The sequence below is a fragment of the Schistocerca piceifrons genome, chromosome X (assembly GCF_021461385.2).
Source record: "Schistocerca piceifrons isolate TAMUIC-IGC-003096 chromosome X, iqSchPice1.1, whole genome shotgun sequence".
Classification (NCBI taxonomy): Eukaryota; Metazoa; Arthropoda; class Insecta; order Orthoptera; family Acrididae; genus Schistocerca; species Schistocerca piceifrons.
The window spans coordinates 170,326,319-170,345,945 of NC_060149.1; the positions used below are offsets into that span (position 1 = coordinate 170,326,319).

Here is a 19,627-nt window from a genome sequence, read left to right on the forward strand (position 1 = left end):
TGCCATACAAAATACAGAATATAAGTCTTAAATCAATCACAAAATTTCAATGTTGCCAGCAGCTTTTGAAGGACCAACAGAATCCATGGTGGTTCTAGCATTCTCATAAAAAAATCACTGAATTATGAAGTTAAAAATATCTTAATTTTCAACACAAGAATTTGTATCTGAAAGGTGCTGTGTGGCATTAAAAAGAGAAAACAATCCCATGATTCAGCAAAATATATAAATTTTATTAAAAATGTCTTCAAGCTTAACTTCAGACATTTCACAAGGAAAAATGAGTATACCACAAAAACCACAAATTCCTATGGATATACTTGGACACACACACATTCTAGACAACATACAGAAATCATTTCAAAAATAAACTAAATTTCTGTTCTATCCGACACAACAATCATGAACACAAGGAAGGTTGTATATCATTCATATTTTGAGCTGGGTGTATAACACAACATTTTTTGTTTGTTATGGAAATGCAATTAAATGTCAAAACTCTCTATGTTGCAGAAAAAATAATTAGAAATATATGCAATTCAAGATATCAGAACACAGTAAATATTTCTTCCCTGTTCATTTTTGCTCCAAGCACCCAAACCCCATTTTATTTGAAGGAAAAACGTTCCATCACACACATGAAATCAAGATTAATAAAAGTGCCACATTTCCTCCATAATAAGTATCAATGCAAATTTACAAATTATTAAATGAAAGAAATACCTGCTGTATATGATTCGGGACAGTGGCACTATGCAGTTTATTAATACAAAAATGCTAATATTCAATGTAGGAGTTCTAGCTGATAATAGAATATTATATACAGCATGCAATAAAACTTAAATTATACTCTGCAACATCTCATGCCAATGTGTAACAAATGATCCAATGGTTGTAGAAGTTAAATGAGATATTTATAGATTCTGGCTATTCTTCTGTATTATAAACCAAACGATTTCATCCGTAACTGATGGTAAAATAAAATTCTGATTATTATACAAGAAAAACTATAGTGATGAAACAGGAGGAGCTACAAGGAAAACTGTAGGAGTGAAACAGGAGGGGAAATTTTTTTCTGAGAGGTGGAGGGAAATCAAGATGTGGTTCTGGTGGGGGTGGGGGGGGGGGTGGCGGTGGTGGTGGTGGTAGTGGTGGTGGTGGTGGTGGTGGAGGAGGAGGAGGAGGAACACAAGACGCAGATCAATATCAATTTTGTTCTTTCACAAATTTCAGTTCTCTTTTCCCTCCTTGTCACATAAAGTAGAAAATCTCAGTTCCATTGCACTATGAAAAGTTTCTTTTTTAATACAATGAACCAGAAATCATAATAATCATGTTCTATATAAAGTGACAAATACTAACAACACAAAATTCAAAATCATATGGATATGAATTATTGTGTTACTTCTGAGTTTTAACTGTCAAATATAAAATTACAGCATTTTATTAATCAAAGGTTAAAATATCATTACTTCTTGCATCAAAAATTAACATAAATTGCCACTAGATAAACTGCACCAAACAAACAGCAATAAATGAACTCAGGAACATTAAAACTATGTCACAAGTCTTCACTGAAGTAGCCACTTCTACTTCTACATCTACATCTACATCCATACTCCGCAAGCCAACTGATGGTGTGTGGCAGAGTGTTACTTTGGTAATTATAAGTTCTGATCTATATTCATTTCCAGGAGGTCGGAAAGTAACAGAAAACTAGTGAACAATGGTGGCATTAAATTATGATGGGAAAAGGCTGCTATCCCACTGTCTGCATATGACACAGTGTTCATTTCTGAAAGTGAAGAAAAGCTAAAAACAAGTCATGGATACTGCTTTTGATGCCCAATGCAAAATAAAATTAAACACAAAGACCCAGCTCCTTATGATGTGAAGAGCAGAAACACACTATCAAAGCTAACATCTCACTGAATTGACATCTCTGATGACTGCAGTAGACGGGAAATTATTAACCTGATAAATATTATTAACCCAGCATTTTATATACAGAAGGTTCCCCTCATTTCTAATAACACAATACACGTGAAAACTTTTACATAGAGAATAACTTCAGTTTGAGAGTAAAGTATGAACTCTGGGAGAGACTGGACAAAAACAAATTTGAGCATTCAAGGATTGCTATATGATAATTCTGAAGACCATATGAACAGAAAAGATCACAAATCAAGTAGAACCACAGAAAATCAATGTGACACCAGAACTACAGAGCACAGTTCAAAGAGGAAGAGACATCTGAATGGAATGTCATGAATCTACTGCACATCACTCTCAAAGATGCAACACATTACAACTTGCTGATTCAGATGCTTCATAGTCATCGCTGCAGTGCATTTGAGAAAAAGTCATTACACAGAATACATCAACCAGAAACTTGTGTCAGTTATGCAGACCATACTTGTAGTTACAGCCTATCACTATTGTAACTGTGAAGAAGAAGAAGAAGAAGAAGAAGAAGAAGAAGTCAAGGTGGGAGGGGGGAGGATGAGGAGAAGGAGAACAAAAAAGATTTTTTTTATTTTTTATTTTATTCACTGTTACCTTTGTAAAGCTTGCTGGTGGAATATACGGAGATGCAAGACGGTCCAAATGAGCCACTAGAGCAACGGCAATTAATTTCAAATCGACTAATGCGCAATCATCGTCATCTGGTATGTCCAAGTACCGTAAGAAACATTCAGTTGGACTCACCTGAAAACAATTATGTGAATAACAATATCCATTACGACTAAAAAGGATAGCAACGGTGTGGCTATCCTCACTAAACTAATATGATAATACAAAAACAGAGTCATGCATTCAGAGTAAGTACTTAACTAATAAGTATACAGAGAAAAGGTCTGACTCACTCCTGCCTGTAAATTTTCATCCCATGAGACTGCTTTTGAAGTAGGTTTAGAAGGTATGGATTCAAATCTTCGAAGTAGAGGAACTAAGGGTGCACTTGTCCCTGAAGATACTGCCCTGCAAACATTTTGGAAGTAAAACATGTTTCATTATACCTTACTACAACTGTAGTAGAATTTTTCAAGTCAATTCAACATCTTACTCTGTCACAAAATATGAGACTACAGCACAGAGATTAGCTAAAATATACAAATAATGTACATTTTCTTGCTAGAAAGACTAATTGGAGAAATGTTTCTAAATTTGGAAAGTCCAGGCTTTCAACCTACAGGCAGCTTTATAAACAGCAAATGTGTATGGACTCAAGAAATTCTGTAAATTGTACTCAAGTGTGGGAGAGGAGACTATGTAGAACACTGCAAGCATTAAAACCACTACCTTCACTGTTCTCTCATTTTTATTAATTCTGGCTTGAAACTTTTTGGACTGATACGCTATTTATGTCCCATAGTAATGTGGGAAGCATGTTAATGATCCATCTTTTACTTCGATCTCACTGTTTATTTCCACCGATGAATCACCCCATAACAATTAGCATAGGGAATGTTGGATTGTTTGGCCCTTTAAGATAAATTTCAAAGTACAGAGCTGATAGTTTATAGTTGCACATCTCACAATGGAGGATTCCCAAGTGTCAATAAACTGCCTTGATGAAATTTGGTGTGTGTGTGTGGGGGGGGGGGGGGCATCATAAATACATATTTTTATGTTTGTTCCCAGTTTTACTTTTAAGGGGTAAAACACCCCGAAAGGCACTTGTTACTTTAGGTTTAGAGGAAATAGCTTTGAAACAATGTTTTTCATATAAAAGCTGATACATAATTAATGTTCTTGAAAACCGTATAATCAACTTTTGTAATAATTTGAAATTTTGCAAACTACTATACCACCATCAATTAGTTTTGAAAAATGCAAACATTTGTTACAAATTAATGAAACTTTCAAGCCATATATATCCCTGTGTAATAAAGATAGTTTCTGAAATACCATTTTTGTAAAATAAGCTGTACACAGTGTGCTATCAGATATTTTTCAACGTACCTAATTAAAATATTGAAACATTCATTACTATTCTAATTATTTATTTTACTTGTACTTGTTTTATGTTTTAAACTGTTATTTTGCATTTTACATTCATGGATTTTTTTTGTTTTTAGTTGTATTTTGTTAATTGAAAATAATAAGTAACTCATTATTACAATAGAAAATAATTACAATAATGATAATTTGTAAGTAAATGCTTAAAACGTAATTTTTTTACACCATGCACATAAAATGAACAAAATTTCTTCACACAATATACATCACAAAGACAATATAAAACAGAATTCAGCAGGATTTCAAACTGTCATGGGTCATACACTAAATATCCTGATTTGTATCAGGCATATTTCAGTACATCAATAATCCTTGGGAAAAATAACTGATTATGTACTAGAGACTGCAGCTTGATTACACCATTTCTCAAGTGGAGATTGACATCATAATCATTCAACAATACTAGATATGAAAGTCTTCTCACAAAATTCTTCCAACTTTGCAACCTGTCTATGTCCCGTCCCATGGCTGTACCTGTGCCATTGAGCCCTTTGGGATCACCAGATGAACAAGTTCCTTGTCCTTAGGTGAGATGCAAGATGCTCTAACTGGTTCTTTCACACTGACCACTGCAACAATCTAACAAGAAAACAGATTTTTCTCCCTCACTGGGAAAGAAAACATCTTTCAAATATCTTTTGACATGGTCACACGTACGTTTACCAGAATTTGATGCTGTCACAAGGACATTTGGGGCTTCAAACAGATTCTCGAATTCTTGGTCCAAATTCGCCACTAGCTTCTTTTAAAACTATGAAAAAGTGGGAAAGTGGGTAGTCAGTGTGAGAAAAAGAAGTTTTGAGCATCATACCCAAAGACGAGAAACATCTGGTGATCAGAAATGGCTCCATGGTGCAGGTACAGCTGTGGAACATATACAGCTTTCGACGTTGGAAGAATTTTGTGAGAAGAGTTTCAGATTTTGTCCATTTGAATGATTATGATGTCTGTTCTGGCGTAAGCACAAGTGCTGGCATGAAGATGAAGAACGTGAGAGCAGAGAAGGCTGTGAGACGACGTCAGCCAATAGCCTGCTGACTAGGACCGCACCACGACAGGAGCAGCCTCTGTATAAAGAGAATAGAAGCACCACTTCTGCTAGCCTTGGCTGCAAAGTACTACACCGGCACTAACAGACCAGGGACAATAGTAGACTGGCACCAGCAGAGCAGTTATTAGTGCTCCATACCCATTGCTTACATGGACATTGTATATAGTGAAGGGCACTGACTTATTTGCATGTCATCCATCGCTTGCGACAACTCGTTGTAAATACAAAGTTAAGTGTTGTCAGTCTTCTTTATAGTAATAAAAACTATTAATGTTATTAGCTTGAATTTTTGTATAGCTATCTGAGAAGGCAGCATCCTTTAGGCACCCTGTAAGAGATGAGTGGGCAGGACCCTACAATGTCAATCCATGTTTGAGAAACAATACACTTAAGCTGCACTCGCTATTATATAATCAATTCTCTTTGCTAACACTTAACCAATGTACTTAAATATTCCTGAGACAAATCAGAATATTTGGATTATCAGCCATGACAATTTTAAATCCTGCTAAATTTTGTTTTATATTGTCTTCTCTGCCATACGTGTTATGTGAAGAAATTTTGTTCATTTTATGTGCATGGTGCAAAAAAACATTATTTTCTAGGCATTTTCTTCCTAATTATCATTACTGTTATTATTTTCTACCATAATAATGAGTTATTTATTATTTTCAATTAACAAAACATGCGTGTGTGAAATGGTAAACTAAAAAATGCCATGAATGTAAAATAACAATTTAAAACATAAAACAAATATAAGTAAAATAAATAATTAGAATAGTACTGAAAGTTTACATATTTTAAGTAGGTATGTTGAAAATACTCTGACGGCACATTGCGTACACTTGGGAATTTTCCCTTCTTAGAAGCAGTAAATCTGAAGCCTTGTAAACCCCCCCCCCCCTCCCTCCCTCCTCCTCATCCTCCTCTGATTTTCTTGTAATTTTATCTGCTACTTAGCCCTTTCTCAAAGAACAACATGTCAATTCTGAAAACAAAATTACTGTCCTGCCTGCTGTGAAACTACTGTGATCTAAGTGACTATTGCACTTGTAACTACTGCCACTTCTTCGGGAGATGTATTAGATTTTCCTGAAGGTACAGTAAGGCAGCTGCATTTAAAAGACAACAAATGGTCCATCAAAAGCTGGTCTATTAGACTAACTTAGACAAACTCTGAACACTCCGCTATATCTCATCAAATCACAAAAATAGTTAACTAAACAACATTAACTCTTCTGCTTATGATGGTATTTCAAGCAAAGTACTAAAATCTTGTGTTGACTGATGGCACCTCTCTTGAGCTACCATTGTAATTAGTCAATCAGTCAAGACATATTTCCTGAGTCACTGAAGTAGGAAGTGGTAACTCCCCATGTTCTCAAAATTGTTTGAGAAGCTTACTGACAGCAAAATATTGAACCACATTTCTACAAACAACTTTTAAACAAGAGCTCAGTTCAGCTTACATAAAAGTTTCTCTCCCAAGAAAGCAATATATGATTCACAAACTCAGTTATAACAGAACCAAAAGAGAAAAAATATCCTGTTGGCATTTTCTGTGCTCTTGTGGAGGCCCTCCAATACTGTAGATCATAAAATTATATTAGAGAAACTAAAATTGTGTGACTTTTAAGATATTTTCCTCACAAGCATGCAATAAAAACTAGATGGTCATACTAACAAACTATACAACAGGAATAAGACTAAGTTTTGAGTGGGAATTCTGCAAGGTCTGATGCTTGGGCCACTCCTAGTGTTAACCTATGTAGGTAACACACCCAAGACATAGGAGTACAAAAAAAAACTATTATGTTAGCTGATGACACAAGTGTACTGATGAAGGGTCCAAACACATCCTTACCAGACACAGCCAGATGAATAATTACATATGCTTAGAACTGGTTCACAGCAAACAGTTTAGCCATTACTCTGATAAAGATTCATATAATGCAATTCCAAACAAATTAAAATCACTTGCAAGTACAAAAATTGGATATCAATGGGCACATATTAAGAGGAGATCCAATGTATGAAGTTCCTAGGCATCTAGATGGATAACAAATCGAAGTGGCATGGGCACATAAATAAGTTAATCAAAAATCTCAGTTACGTCTACAGTACACTCACTGTGTTGACCCGAAAATGAGATCGTTGACATACTTTCCATACATTCATTCAATACTGTCCCATGGCATAATATTCTGGGGCAATGAAATAGATAAAAAGTATTTATTCTGTAGAAGTGTGGAGTACCAGAAAAAAGCCTCTTCAGGATCCTATGAATTCTTACACTTATCTGCCAATTTATATACTCCATAGAGGTATTTATAGTTGATAACAAGAGTGAATTCAGGATAAACTGTGCAGTTCACAACTACAATTCTATAAGTAAAAATAATTGCCATGTAGACTATGCATTCCTATCTAGAGTTTAGAATGGAGATTTATTTCTAGTGCAAAATTCTACAACAGACTGCTGGCAGACATTAGGCAAAACATTCAAAAACAAAATGATTGAACATCTACAATTTAGCAGAATATCTGGACTCATGAATATAATTCTGCATAGCTCAAATGTTTGTATTAAACATGACCTTGATTTTGCCGACATATACACAGCTAATACTAGTCTGTGTAAAGTTGCATAAAAGTGGTGGTGGTGGTGGTGGTGGTGGTGGTGTTGTTGTTGTTTTGATTGGTTTGTGGGGCACTCAACTGCGCGGACATCAGTGCCCGTAGAAAGTCCCAATTTTTACGCTTCCAATCTTGGCATTGTCATCAATGATGATGATGAAATGGTGAAGACAACACAAACACCCAGTCCCTGAGCAGAGAAAATCCCCAACCCGGCTGGGAATCGAACCCGGGACCCCGTGATCCAGAGGCAGCAGCGAGATGTATAAAAGCTTAATTTGCAGTTTATATATATAAACACATTGTCTGCGCCCACCTGACAGGTTCAAAAGAAAAGAAAATGAATGTATGAATGAATGAATAAATTAACAAATAGGTGCTACTGCCAGCAACTTTACGTTGTGTTTGTAGTGGAACACTGACCTAAACAGTATCTGTTTTCACAGTAGAAGCAATTGAGGTTGTAATTTTAAGCCCTGCCTTCTACAAAACAGAATATATTTCTTTTCTTTGCTGACCCACAAGTAAATGGGTACATAGGAAAAAGAAATACATTGTTTTTTGGTCAAGGAGAGTTTAAAAATCCGAATTTAACTGGCAAACAGGGACAAAAAAGTCAAAAGGAGTTTCCAAACCCTGAACAATGATGGTTATATGTTTTCTTTGCTTCCACTGTAGCATTTGTCCTGCTACCCTAATATGGAATGATGAGATGAACAATCTGTCCTGGACCTATGAATGTCTCTGCGATATCATTCAGCAGCAATGTGATGTGATTAGTACTGGCAGATATACACGCATCAAAAAAAGTTTTGCATCACCTCGGTTCCAAGAGTTCCACAATCTGTACAGAAAATTGGAATAGAGGTCAACATAAACATCATTTCCGCACTTTTTACTGCTTATGAAAACCACACATTGCATGTTGTACCACCATACATCAAGACCTTCAGTGGTGGTGGTCCAGACTGCTGTACCTCTAATACTCAGCAGCATGTCCTCTTGCACTGATGCATGCCTGTATTCATCATGGTATACTATCCACAAGTTCATCAAGGCACTGTTGGTCCAGATTGTCACACTCCTAAATAGTGATTCAGCATAGATCCCTCAGAGTGGTTGGTGGGTCACGTAGTCCATAAACAGCTTTTTTCAATCTATCCCAGGCATGTTCGATAGGGTTCATGTCTGGAGAACATGCTGGCCACTCTAGTCAAGCGATGTCATTATCCTGAAGGAAGTCATTCACAAGATGTGCACGGTGGGGGTGCGAACTGTCATCCATGAGGATGTCATCCATGAGGACGAATGCCTCACCAATATGCTGCCGACATGGTTGCACTATCGGTAGGAGGATGGCATTCACGTATCGTACAGCTGTTATGGCGCCTTCCATGACCACCAGTGGTATATGTCGGCCCCACATAATGCCACCCCAAAACAGGAGGGAACCTCCACCTTGCTGCACTCACTGAACAGTGTGTCTAAGGCAGTCAGCCTGATCAGGTTGCCTCCAAAGACGTCTCCGACGATTGTTTGGTTGAAGGCATATGCGACACTCATCGGTGAAGAGAACATGATGCCAGTCCTGAGTGGTCTATTCGGCATGTTTTTGGGCCCATCTGTACCACGCTGCATGGTGTCATGGTCGCAAAGACCGACCTAGCCATGGACATCGGGAGTGAAGCTGCTCATCATGCAGTCTAATACGCACAGTTTGAGTCATAACATGATGTCCTGTGGCTGCATGAAAAACATTATTCAATATGGTGGCGCTGCTGTCAGGGTTCCTGCGAGCCATAATCCGTAGGTAGTGGTCATCCACTGTAGTAGTAGCCCTTGGGTGGTCTGAGTAAGGCATGTCATCAACAGTTCCTGTCTCTCTGTATCTCCTCCATGTCCGAACAACATCGCTTTGCTTCGCTCCAAGACACCTGGACCCTCCCCTTATTGAGAGCCCTTCCTGGCACAAAGTAACAATGCGGGCATGATCGAACTGCAGTATTGACCGTCTAGGCATGGTTGAACTATAGACAACACGAGCCGTGTACCTCCTTCCTGGTGAAATGACTGTAACTGATCGGATGTCGGACACCTTCTGTCTAATAGACGCTGCTCATGCATGGTTGTTTACACCTTTGGGCATGTTTAGTGACATCTCTGAACAGTCAAAGGGACTGTTTCTGTGACACAATGTCCACAGTCAATGTCTGTCATCAGGAGTTCTGGGAATTGGGGTGATGCAAAAGTTTTTTTGATGTGCATGCACATTATGATGTCTCTTGATATTAATAACCAATTTGGCAGTGATCAGAGTAGATATTTATGTGCTGATTTAGCAAAGTGTGCAAAGGTTGTGTATTGCACCTGTGACACTGCTACCACACAGTTTTTTTTTCTGTTGGTGACACTGAGAAATGAGAAATATTCATGAAAAGTTATGGTGAGTTTATGACTATATCGCATAGGATTGCTATTAGATTTAGTCATCTTTACAGAGTTTTCGTGTGCACACAAGATGTGCTAATCTTGTATGTGTGTGAAGAAGAGAGAAATAAAATAAGAGTCTGGTGAGACTTACAACACTTATCAATTTTCATATTAAGCAAATTACTTCCATGGTCCTATTTTTTATGAGAGTTCTATGGATGCAATTGTCTGCGCATTCATGGCCTTGCAAATAGAGCCTGCAGCTGTTGTAATTCATTGTGAATATTTCCACGTTTTTTAAAAGAAAATACAATACACATATTGTTGGCCATTAGTACACAAAGTATCATACACTGCATGACATGCAATACCTCCCCAACCACAGAAAGAGTTCCACTCTATTCTTGTGTTTATGATATCAATTTACAGTTTGATTATTTAAAAGCACCTAACAGAAGAGGTTCAAAATTTTTTTAAACTATTCATGAAGAACTAGTATGCTTTCTTACACAACTGGAAATAATTCATCTTAATGCGTAATGATCAGACACATCTGTACATTATAGTTTAACATTCTACTAGGGATCAAAAAAGTGTGTGGTTCACAACTTACCACTCTATTTTGATCTGTGATCAATTCAGCAGCTTATACAAGGTCACATCAACAGGCTAAAAGTTCTGCCTTAACAGTACGCGAAATGAGAGTTTTGATGAGAAAATTGATTTTTGGGAAAATGTATTTTTGAAATATTAGAGTCTTCCATTTAAAACTGAGTATAAAATATTGAGCTACATGTAAGACTTGCTTGTGAATTAGAGTTCCATGTGCAATGATTGCAAACACAGTGCTTTTTTAAATCCTCATGTTACTGCAGATACAGCTAAATCGTATGATGTAAATATTAGACTGGTTTATGGATTACAGTCAATAGGTAAGGGCAGAGCTGCAAGTAGCAGGTATGTGGAGTGATGAACCTCTCCCTGCTCAACCCTCAATATTTGACAAGCACATCATTGCAATAGACTCTTTTGTTGAAGACATAGCACAGGAAAATTTGAAAGATGATGTTGAAGAAGCTGTTATTGAAAATAATAACAAGGGCTTGTACATAGTTTTTGATGGGAGCTGGCAGGAGAGAGGCCACACATCTCTGAATAGTGTTTTAAAAGTTACAACTGTAGCCACTGGCAAGGTAGTTGACATGGCAATACTTTCCAAGCCTTGCAGATGTAATGATAAAATGAAAAATAAACATGAAGAAGAGTGCATAGGAAATAATTATGGTTCAAGTGGTGGTATGGAAGTTGCTTGAGCACAAAGTATTCAACACTCAGTAAAATGGTACGTTAGATACATAAATAATCTTGGAGATGGTGACTCAAAGGCATTCAAAGAAAATGAGGAACTGAGGCTCTATAAGATCAATTGAACATTTGCAAACTAGGGTGTGTTGGCCACATTCAAAAATGTATGGAATCAAGACTTCAACAGCTAAAGGCTAGCATTAAAGGGAAGAAATTGAGGAATTGAAAAACTTTAGGTGGAAAAACAGACTGAGAGATGCTGCTATAGACCATATTCTGAAGTGCTACAGCCTAGCAATTAGACAGAATACAGCAGACACAGAGTTACAGTGAAGAGCTGTCTGGGCTATGTTTTTTCACACAGCTTTATGCAATGTGAATGCCCAACATGGACTATGTCCGAAAGAAGAAGGTAGTTGGTACAAGTACATACACGCAAGGTAACTAACCAATACAATCAACCTCACAATTTGCCATCTGCCATAATAGACAAAATTTCTGCTTTTGGGAGTGCATTTACACAAATGCTAGGACTAGGATCATTGTATTCCATTTGTTCTTGTTCTCTTATTTCACTGTCATAGTCTCTATTTAGAACTTTGTTAAAGTGTTCCTTCCACCTACGTGATTGTTCTTCATGTGTAGTTAGTATCTCTCCTTTCTTATTCTTTACTGATCGGATCCTCTGGAAGCTTTTCTTTGAGAGCATCTTAGTGATATCATATAGTTCTTCCACATGCTCCCTCTGTGCTGCCTGTTCTGCTCTATCAGCCTGTTTATTTATCTATCTATCTATCTATCTATCTTCTGTGGTCTCTTCTCACACTCCATTTCACTTCCTTATCTGCTGCTCTATAATCAGCTTGTGTCTGTACTTTTTGTTGCCTGGTCCTGCTCTGGTTCACTCTTCCCTTGGTCTCCTTTCTATGGGTGATCTTCCTCCAGATATGTTTGGACATCCAATCTCTCCGCAGGCAATTTTTAAAACCAAGTTATCTCTCACTCACTTGCACAAAAGTATTCTTAAGTTCTGTTCACATTTCCTCCATGTCCTTATCATCAATCATCTCCAGTTCCAGCACCTGGAATCTATTTTGGAGTTCCAGCTGGAACCCCTCAGCTATCTGTGGATCTTTCAGTTTACCTACATCAAATCTTCTATTCCTTGGCTCGAATTTCTTTCTGGAAGCCACAATCTTCATTCGGAAATTGGCATTAATAAGATTGTGGTTGCTACTTGCATCTGCTTCTCTTCTATTCCGTACACCTTCCAGGTTGCTCCTGAACTTCCTGGATACTGCGATATGGTCAATTTGATTTTCTGTAATATGATCTGGGGATACCCATGTTATCTTCGACATCTACAATGAGGTCATGGCTTGCACAGAAATTACTAAATCTTTCCCCATTATCATTCATTTCACCCAAGCCATGTATCCTCATTATCTGTTCCAACTCATTATTGTTATCTTCCACCTTGGCATTTGTGTCTCCCATAACAATGAAGATATCTTTCTTGCTCAGATTCCTTAGTCTCTTGTAGCAGGTAATAGAACTTCTCCTCTCATCAAGAATGTGAAGGTAACAGGACCAGATAATTTAACATCTGAGATGCTGAAAACAGCTTCGACGCCACTGTCGAGTTATTGTACATCCTCTTAGAGAAGATATGGACAAAGGAGAAACCGCCAACAGATTGGAAATGAGGTATTATCGTGAAAATACCCAAAAAAGGAGATGTTACTAACTGCAGCAACTGGCGGGGTATTGCCCTATTGTCAGTACCGAGTAAGGTACTTTCGAGGATAATTTTAAACCACATTAAGGATTCTGTAGAAGCACAACTGAGGAGAGAGCAGGCGGGTTTTAGAAAACATAGAAGCTGTGTGGACCTTATCAATACTCTCAGAACTATTCTGGAACAAAGTGCGGAGTGACAACACACCCTCTACCTGACCTTCATTGACTTTGAAAGGGCTTTCGACTCTGTCAATCGAAGAGTCATATGGGATACACTTGCAAAATATGGCATTCCAATGAAGATTATCATCATCATCAAGGAAATGTATGAAGACTATGAATGTCAAGTACTACACAAAGGAGAACTAACAGAGCTTTTCCAAGTTAATTCAGGACAAGGGTGTATTCTTTATAGCCAACACTATTTATTTTGATGATGGTTGAGTTGTTTTTGGGGATGGAGACCAGACAGCGAGGTCATAGGTCTCATCGGATTAGGGAAGGACGGGGAAGGAAGTCGGCCGTGCCCTTTGATAGGAACCATCCCGGCATTTCCCTGGAGCGATTTAGGGAAATCACGGAAAACCTAAATCAGGATGGCCGGATGCAGGATTGAACCATCGTCCTCCCGAATGCGAGTCCAGTGTTTATCCACTGCGCCACCTCGCTCGGGTTTGATGATGGACCATGTGATGAAGAGAGTGATGGGGGGACAGTAGAGAGGTGTGCAATGGGGGATTGGGGTAGGCTCGAAGATCTAGATTTCGCAGTTGACATCTGCTTAATGGCACAACGATATCGAGACATCAAAGAGAACTGGCCAGGTTACAGAGAGTGGCAGAAGTTGCAGACCTCAAGATAAATGTTCACAAAGCCTAAGAAATGCAGATAAATTCAACCATCATGAATAGGCTGGCCATTAATGGAGAGGACGTAGAACAGGTCCAATCTTTCCCCTATCTCGGAAGTATGGTCACGACTACAGGAGGCGCCGAGGACGACGTCCATAGTCGCATCCGCAAAGCAAATGGTGTGTTGGTACAACTGTACCCTGTTTGATGAAATAGGAACATCTCAAAGAAGACCAAACTCCGGCTTTTCTAGCAATGTGAAGGCTGTTCTGTCATATGGTTGTGAAACCTGGAAGGTGACTGATCACATCAAAAACCAGCTCCAAGTTTTTATCAGCCGCTGTCTCTGGCGTATTTTAAATGTGAGATGTCCAAATACAACGACAAATGAAGATCTTTGGAGGGGGACAAATCAGCAAGCAGTCAATATACAAATCAAGGAAAGGAAATAAAACTGGATTGGGCATACATTGAGGAAACCAGATGGAGCTGTTGAAAGGGTGGCGTTGGACTGGAACCCTCAAGGAGTTAGAAAACATGGTCGTCCCAAAAAGACATGGAAAAGGATGATCAAGAGAGATGCTGCAGGGGATGGGAAACCCTGGAGTGAAGTGAAGAGACTTGCTAGAAATCGTGCCAGGTGAAGGAATTTCATCATGGCCCTATATTCCAGAGGGAACGACAGGAACTAAGAAGAAAATAATGGGCAAAATAAAACCAATATTCTGGGACCTCGTAGATATTAATCTAGTAAAGAAATGTCTTCATGGCCAGACCCAAAATCCAAAGAGTGTGTGACCAACGTGATATGGAAAAGGCTACCTAAAATTGTGTTTGTGGACAAATATAGTCTTCACTTTGGCATTTATGATGCTGTTTCATCATTCAATCAGGGCAATACAACAAAGTGCAAAGTTTTGCAGAAGATGGGGCTCCGTGTAGGATTACAAACTTCAGCAGCAATGCTGTGTTTAGACAAGAAATGTCTCAGGTTTTCAGATAATAGAGTAAAAATCTATTCAAAGATGGCTAGACAGCAAAGGAGAGCCATCAAGAGAAAGCCGTTGGATAATTTTAATGAAACTAGCTATGGAGCAGGCATGTACTGAAGTAAAAACTTTGAAACTCATTGCCCGTCAAGTTTAATTTCTTTTGTATGCAAGGTAAATTTTCTCCGTCTATTTATACTAGAAAGATGAAATTTTCAGGACTTCTTCCTTAAGGTCTTCTAATATATCCAAATTAAAAGATTTGTGAAATGATTTTGTATTAATGGATTTCTATTTTAAAATCCTTGTTAAAATGTAAAAATTTTTAACATTTAGAAACAATAAAATATCTTGTAAATTAAACTTTCTTTTTCCAAATGATTACTTCAGTAGAAAAGTATAACATATATCCACAATCTGTGGAAAGAGTACAGTCTCAATAACTCATGAGAAAATGTTCCTAACTTTTGGCTCAATTTAAAATTGTAAGCATGGGGCATTCTGTATAACCTCAATAAAACACTAGGAATATTGTTGAAAAAAATATTAAAATAAAAACTAATGTCTTTCAAGCACACACCAGATTTTTTGTGTGTTTTCTTTACATTAATCACACCTTTTTTCCTCCAACATGCTGTGTAATACCCAGTCCACGAGTTCTCTACATGATACATTGTCATAACTTTTAGAAACTTTGTCAGTCAACTATAGATGGGGACCGTCCTAACATACTGCTGTTCTGAACCTTACATTCCTCATCATTAATTTGAATATACACTATCTGACAAAAAAGGGAAGCACTATGGAGAGGAAGAGGAAACGAAACTTCATGGTTTGAGAGGGCACAAAATGTTATTTCAGTGATTACAAAATCAAGTCAAATTTACAAAGAACTTGGCAGTATGGGCCCATTTATCAGTATGGTGTTGCACCCTCTCTGGCCTGGATGCATGCATTACTTGGTTGGAAAGGGTTTTATAAAGTCATTGCATCCTTTCCTGAGACAAGCTGGCCCACAACTGCTGTAACTGGTCCTTGATATCCTGGACAGTGGCACTGGGTGAAGCTGACAGCTGAGATGGTGTCACATACGTTTTACTGGGGGCAGATCTGGAGATCTGTTTTGCTGTCAGAGTTCCCTCAATCACAACCAGCCATGTCTTGAAGTCATACTCAATGGCACCCCACACCATGATGTTAGGAGTAACACCAATGTACCTCTCCAAAACATTGGAGGAATAGGATCTCTCCCCAGGTTGCCACCTTATTCACTGACAATGATCATCTGGGGTAGTGCAGAACCATGATTCATTGCTGAACACAATATGGTGCCATTTATCAGCAGTCCATGCTTCCTGGTGACAGCATCATAACAAATGCAGCCTTCTGTGTTAAACAACAGCCTACGCATGGGACAGTAATTCCCTAGCCCAGCCGCTGTTAGTTTCTGACCAATGTTGTGTGATAACACTGAACTTCGCAGTGAGACCCTAACTTGTTCTTGGATAGCAGGCAGAGACATGAAGGGATTACAATGTACTTGGTGCATTATATGGCAATCTTCTCTTGTGGTGTTCAGACTGGTTGTCTGGAGTCTTAACGATGAATATGCCTGCCCTCACATTCACATTCTTGTGGCAGTTATACCTGTCACAGAAAATTGCAACTACAATCATTTACATACCCACTGATAGTGTGTATGGCTACAAAATTACAATGACATCTGACCATGTCTTTTCGGTGCCTCACTTTCTTTGCCAGGCAGCGTATTTTGACATGTTTATATTCTGTTATCACCCAAGTGACTACTCTTTTTAATTAATTCATCAAGTGGACAAAACTTACGGCTTCAGTTTAAAAGGCAAGACAGCAGAGATCCTTGGCAGCCAATCCAAACTGTTCACTTTTCATTTGGAGTTTCCTTTGAGGATCCATGAAAAGATATAGAACTAAATATCTACTGAGACAGAGCCCCAATAGGATGTGGCAGCTGCTTCACATGTAACCCACTACTGACTCTGTTACTTCAAAAGACAGTCACTTTATTGGCATGAAACTCTAACTACACCTGATTTATTTTTATTTAAGATAGTGGCTTGCGCCTTACTCAGAATCCAAGGGGTTAAACTGAGATCCTCACTCTCACACAACATTCCATCATCACATGCAGCAGTAGTTCTTAAAATGTTTCTAGAGTGATTGGTGGCGCTCTTCAAGAAACCCTAGGTTATAATTCTTTTAAGTTTTCCTGGTGGTGTGTTTTAGTTGAAGATCTGAAAACTGATTTGAGGTAATGTCTCTTCAGGAGCCAGCTAATCTCTACTATAACTAAACCACAGCCAAAATGCAAGATTTTTACTGCTCTCCTTGGTGATTTTCTGGTTCAGGATACCTTTTGAAATTGCTTACAGTATCTACAGTATCTGTTGGTTGTTGTAACCATTCTCACAGAAGACCTTTCGTAGGTGGTACAGTTATTATTGCAAGCTTTTGGCATGAGGGGCAGGTTCTCCTTGCTGCAACAGCATCCTTAGGATAATTGACTTACGTTCCAAGCCATCAGCATCAGGCCTCGTAACTAAAATACACCAGGATTGGCTGTAAAACATAATGCAGGCCTTTAAAAAATACTGTGTGAGTGCAGACAGTCTTACACTGGGGATACTGTACGCATAAGACAACAATACCTTACTGAACATGAGAGCTTTCCGCAACTATCCTACCCAGAGAAATCAGTGACAGCAAAAATACTTTGGAAAAATGGACATCTTTACCACTATGAAGGGTAATGGTTTCAGGGGTACACAAATTTTTAAAAAATTCTACACTGTTTAAAATGTCCACTAAGACCCTCAATAAAGGTGGCTTGAAGTTCAGTAGAGCATGAAACCTGGCCATTCCATTGTAAAACTGGAAATGGCAGAGTCTGAGGAAAACATGGCCTTATATGACTAAAAACTGAGCACTAGTAGTGTCAGAGTTGGTAACACGGCTACACAAGAATGAGACCTACAACCAAATAGCAGCCAGTTACCACAAGTGCACTCAGCCAAAACATCCCAGGTGTATAACCACTTGGCACAGCTGGATGCCCAAAAAGATGCTGTCACTACATTGTGATAAGGATTCCAAACGATGAAGCAGTTCTCAAGAATATGTCACAATAGTATCATCTATGCTTTTTCTTTACAGCTACAATGCACTTTCCAAAATCCTCCCACTGAATTATGTCTTCAATTCATCTTTGCCACAACTAAATTCATCTATTTGTGCCATTTCATATAACTTCACAATACTGCCCCAAGATATTTAAACAATGTGGACACATTAGAAAAATTTAGCACTAATCTTGCAATCAGATAATTGGTTTCAGATAATTGGTTTTCTTAGGAACATGGAATCTAAGTGTTTTATATGTATCTTCTATTTGCACTAAGAACAAAATGTGTTTCATGTAAATTTTTATTTCCCTTAAGCTACAACTGTTCTTTGAGAGAAGGTTATTTTCCTACTAGGACTGTCATAATGCACAAGTTTAAAATATGCTTTAGGATACTGCAATAGACATACATTATAGTTTTTGTCTCTAATGCTGTGCATCCTGCCTCTTAAATTGGAGGTTCCATATCTACTCTGCAAGCCACCATACAGTGTGTGGCAGAGGCTACTCAGTATCACTACTAGTCATTTCCTTTCCTGTTCCATTTGCAAATAGAGTGAGGGAAAAACAACTGTCTATATGCCTCCTTATGAGCCTTAATCCCTCATATCTTACCTTCATAGTTATTACATGAAATGTATGTTGGCAGCAGTAGAATTGTACTGCAGTCAGCTTCAAATATCGGTTCTCTAAATTTTCTCGATAATATTCCTCAAAAAGAATGTCATCTTCCCTCCAGAGATTTCCATTTGAGTTCCCAAAGCACCTCCATAAGACTTGCATCTTGCTCGAACCTACCAGTTCTCAACTGCTTCAATGTCTTCCTTTATTCTGGCCCAGTACAAATCCCAAAAACTTGACCAGTACTCAAAAACAGGTCACACTAGCATCCTATGTGTTGTCTCCTTTACAGATGAACCACACTTTCCCGAAATTCTCCCAAAACCAAGGTGACCATTCAGCTTCCTTACCACAATCCTCACATACTCATTCCATTTCATATTGCTTTGCATTGTTATGCTCAGATAGTTAAACAGCGTGACTGCGTCAAGCAGGACACTACAAATGCTGCATCTGAACATTGTGGGTTTGTTTTTCCTACTCATACACAGTAGCTTACATTTCTATACAATTAGAGCTAGCTGCTATTCATCCATCACACTAACTAGAAATTGTATCCAAGTCAAATTGTACCCTCCTGCAGTCATTCAATGACGATACCTTCCCGTACAACATAGCATTATCGGCAAACAGCAGCAGACTGCTGCTCACCCTGTCTGCCAGATCACTTATGTATACAGAACATAACAGCAGTCCTATCACAGTTCCCTGGGGCACTCCTGACAATAGCCTTGTCTCTGATGGTTGGTTGGTTGATTTGGGGGATTAAAGGGACCAGACTGCTACAGTCATCGGTCTGTCTCTGATGAACACTCGCCAT

General features: G+C 38.3%; 1 protein-coding gene across 1 annotated transcript in view; it reads right to left on the minus strand.

Moving 5' to 3' along the window:
- LOC124723043 (E3 ubiquitin-protein ligase HERC2) overlaps positions 1-19,627 on the minus strand; it is an 819,840-nt gene that overhangs the window by 716,468 nt on the left and 83,745 nt on the right. The window contains exons 9-10 of the mRNA XM_047248222.1: positions 2,868-2,982; positions 2,560-2,709 (exon numbers count right to left, since the gene is read on the minus strand). Coding sequence (XP_047104178.1) covers positions 2,560-2,709; positions 2,868-2,982 — 265 coding nt within the window. The remainder of the gene's footprint in view (positions 1-2,559; positions 2,710-2,867; positions 2,983-19,627) is intronic.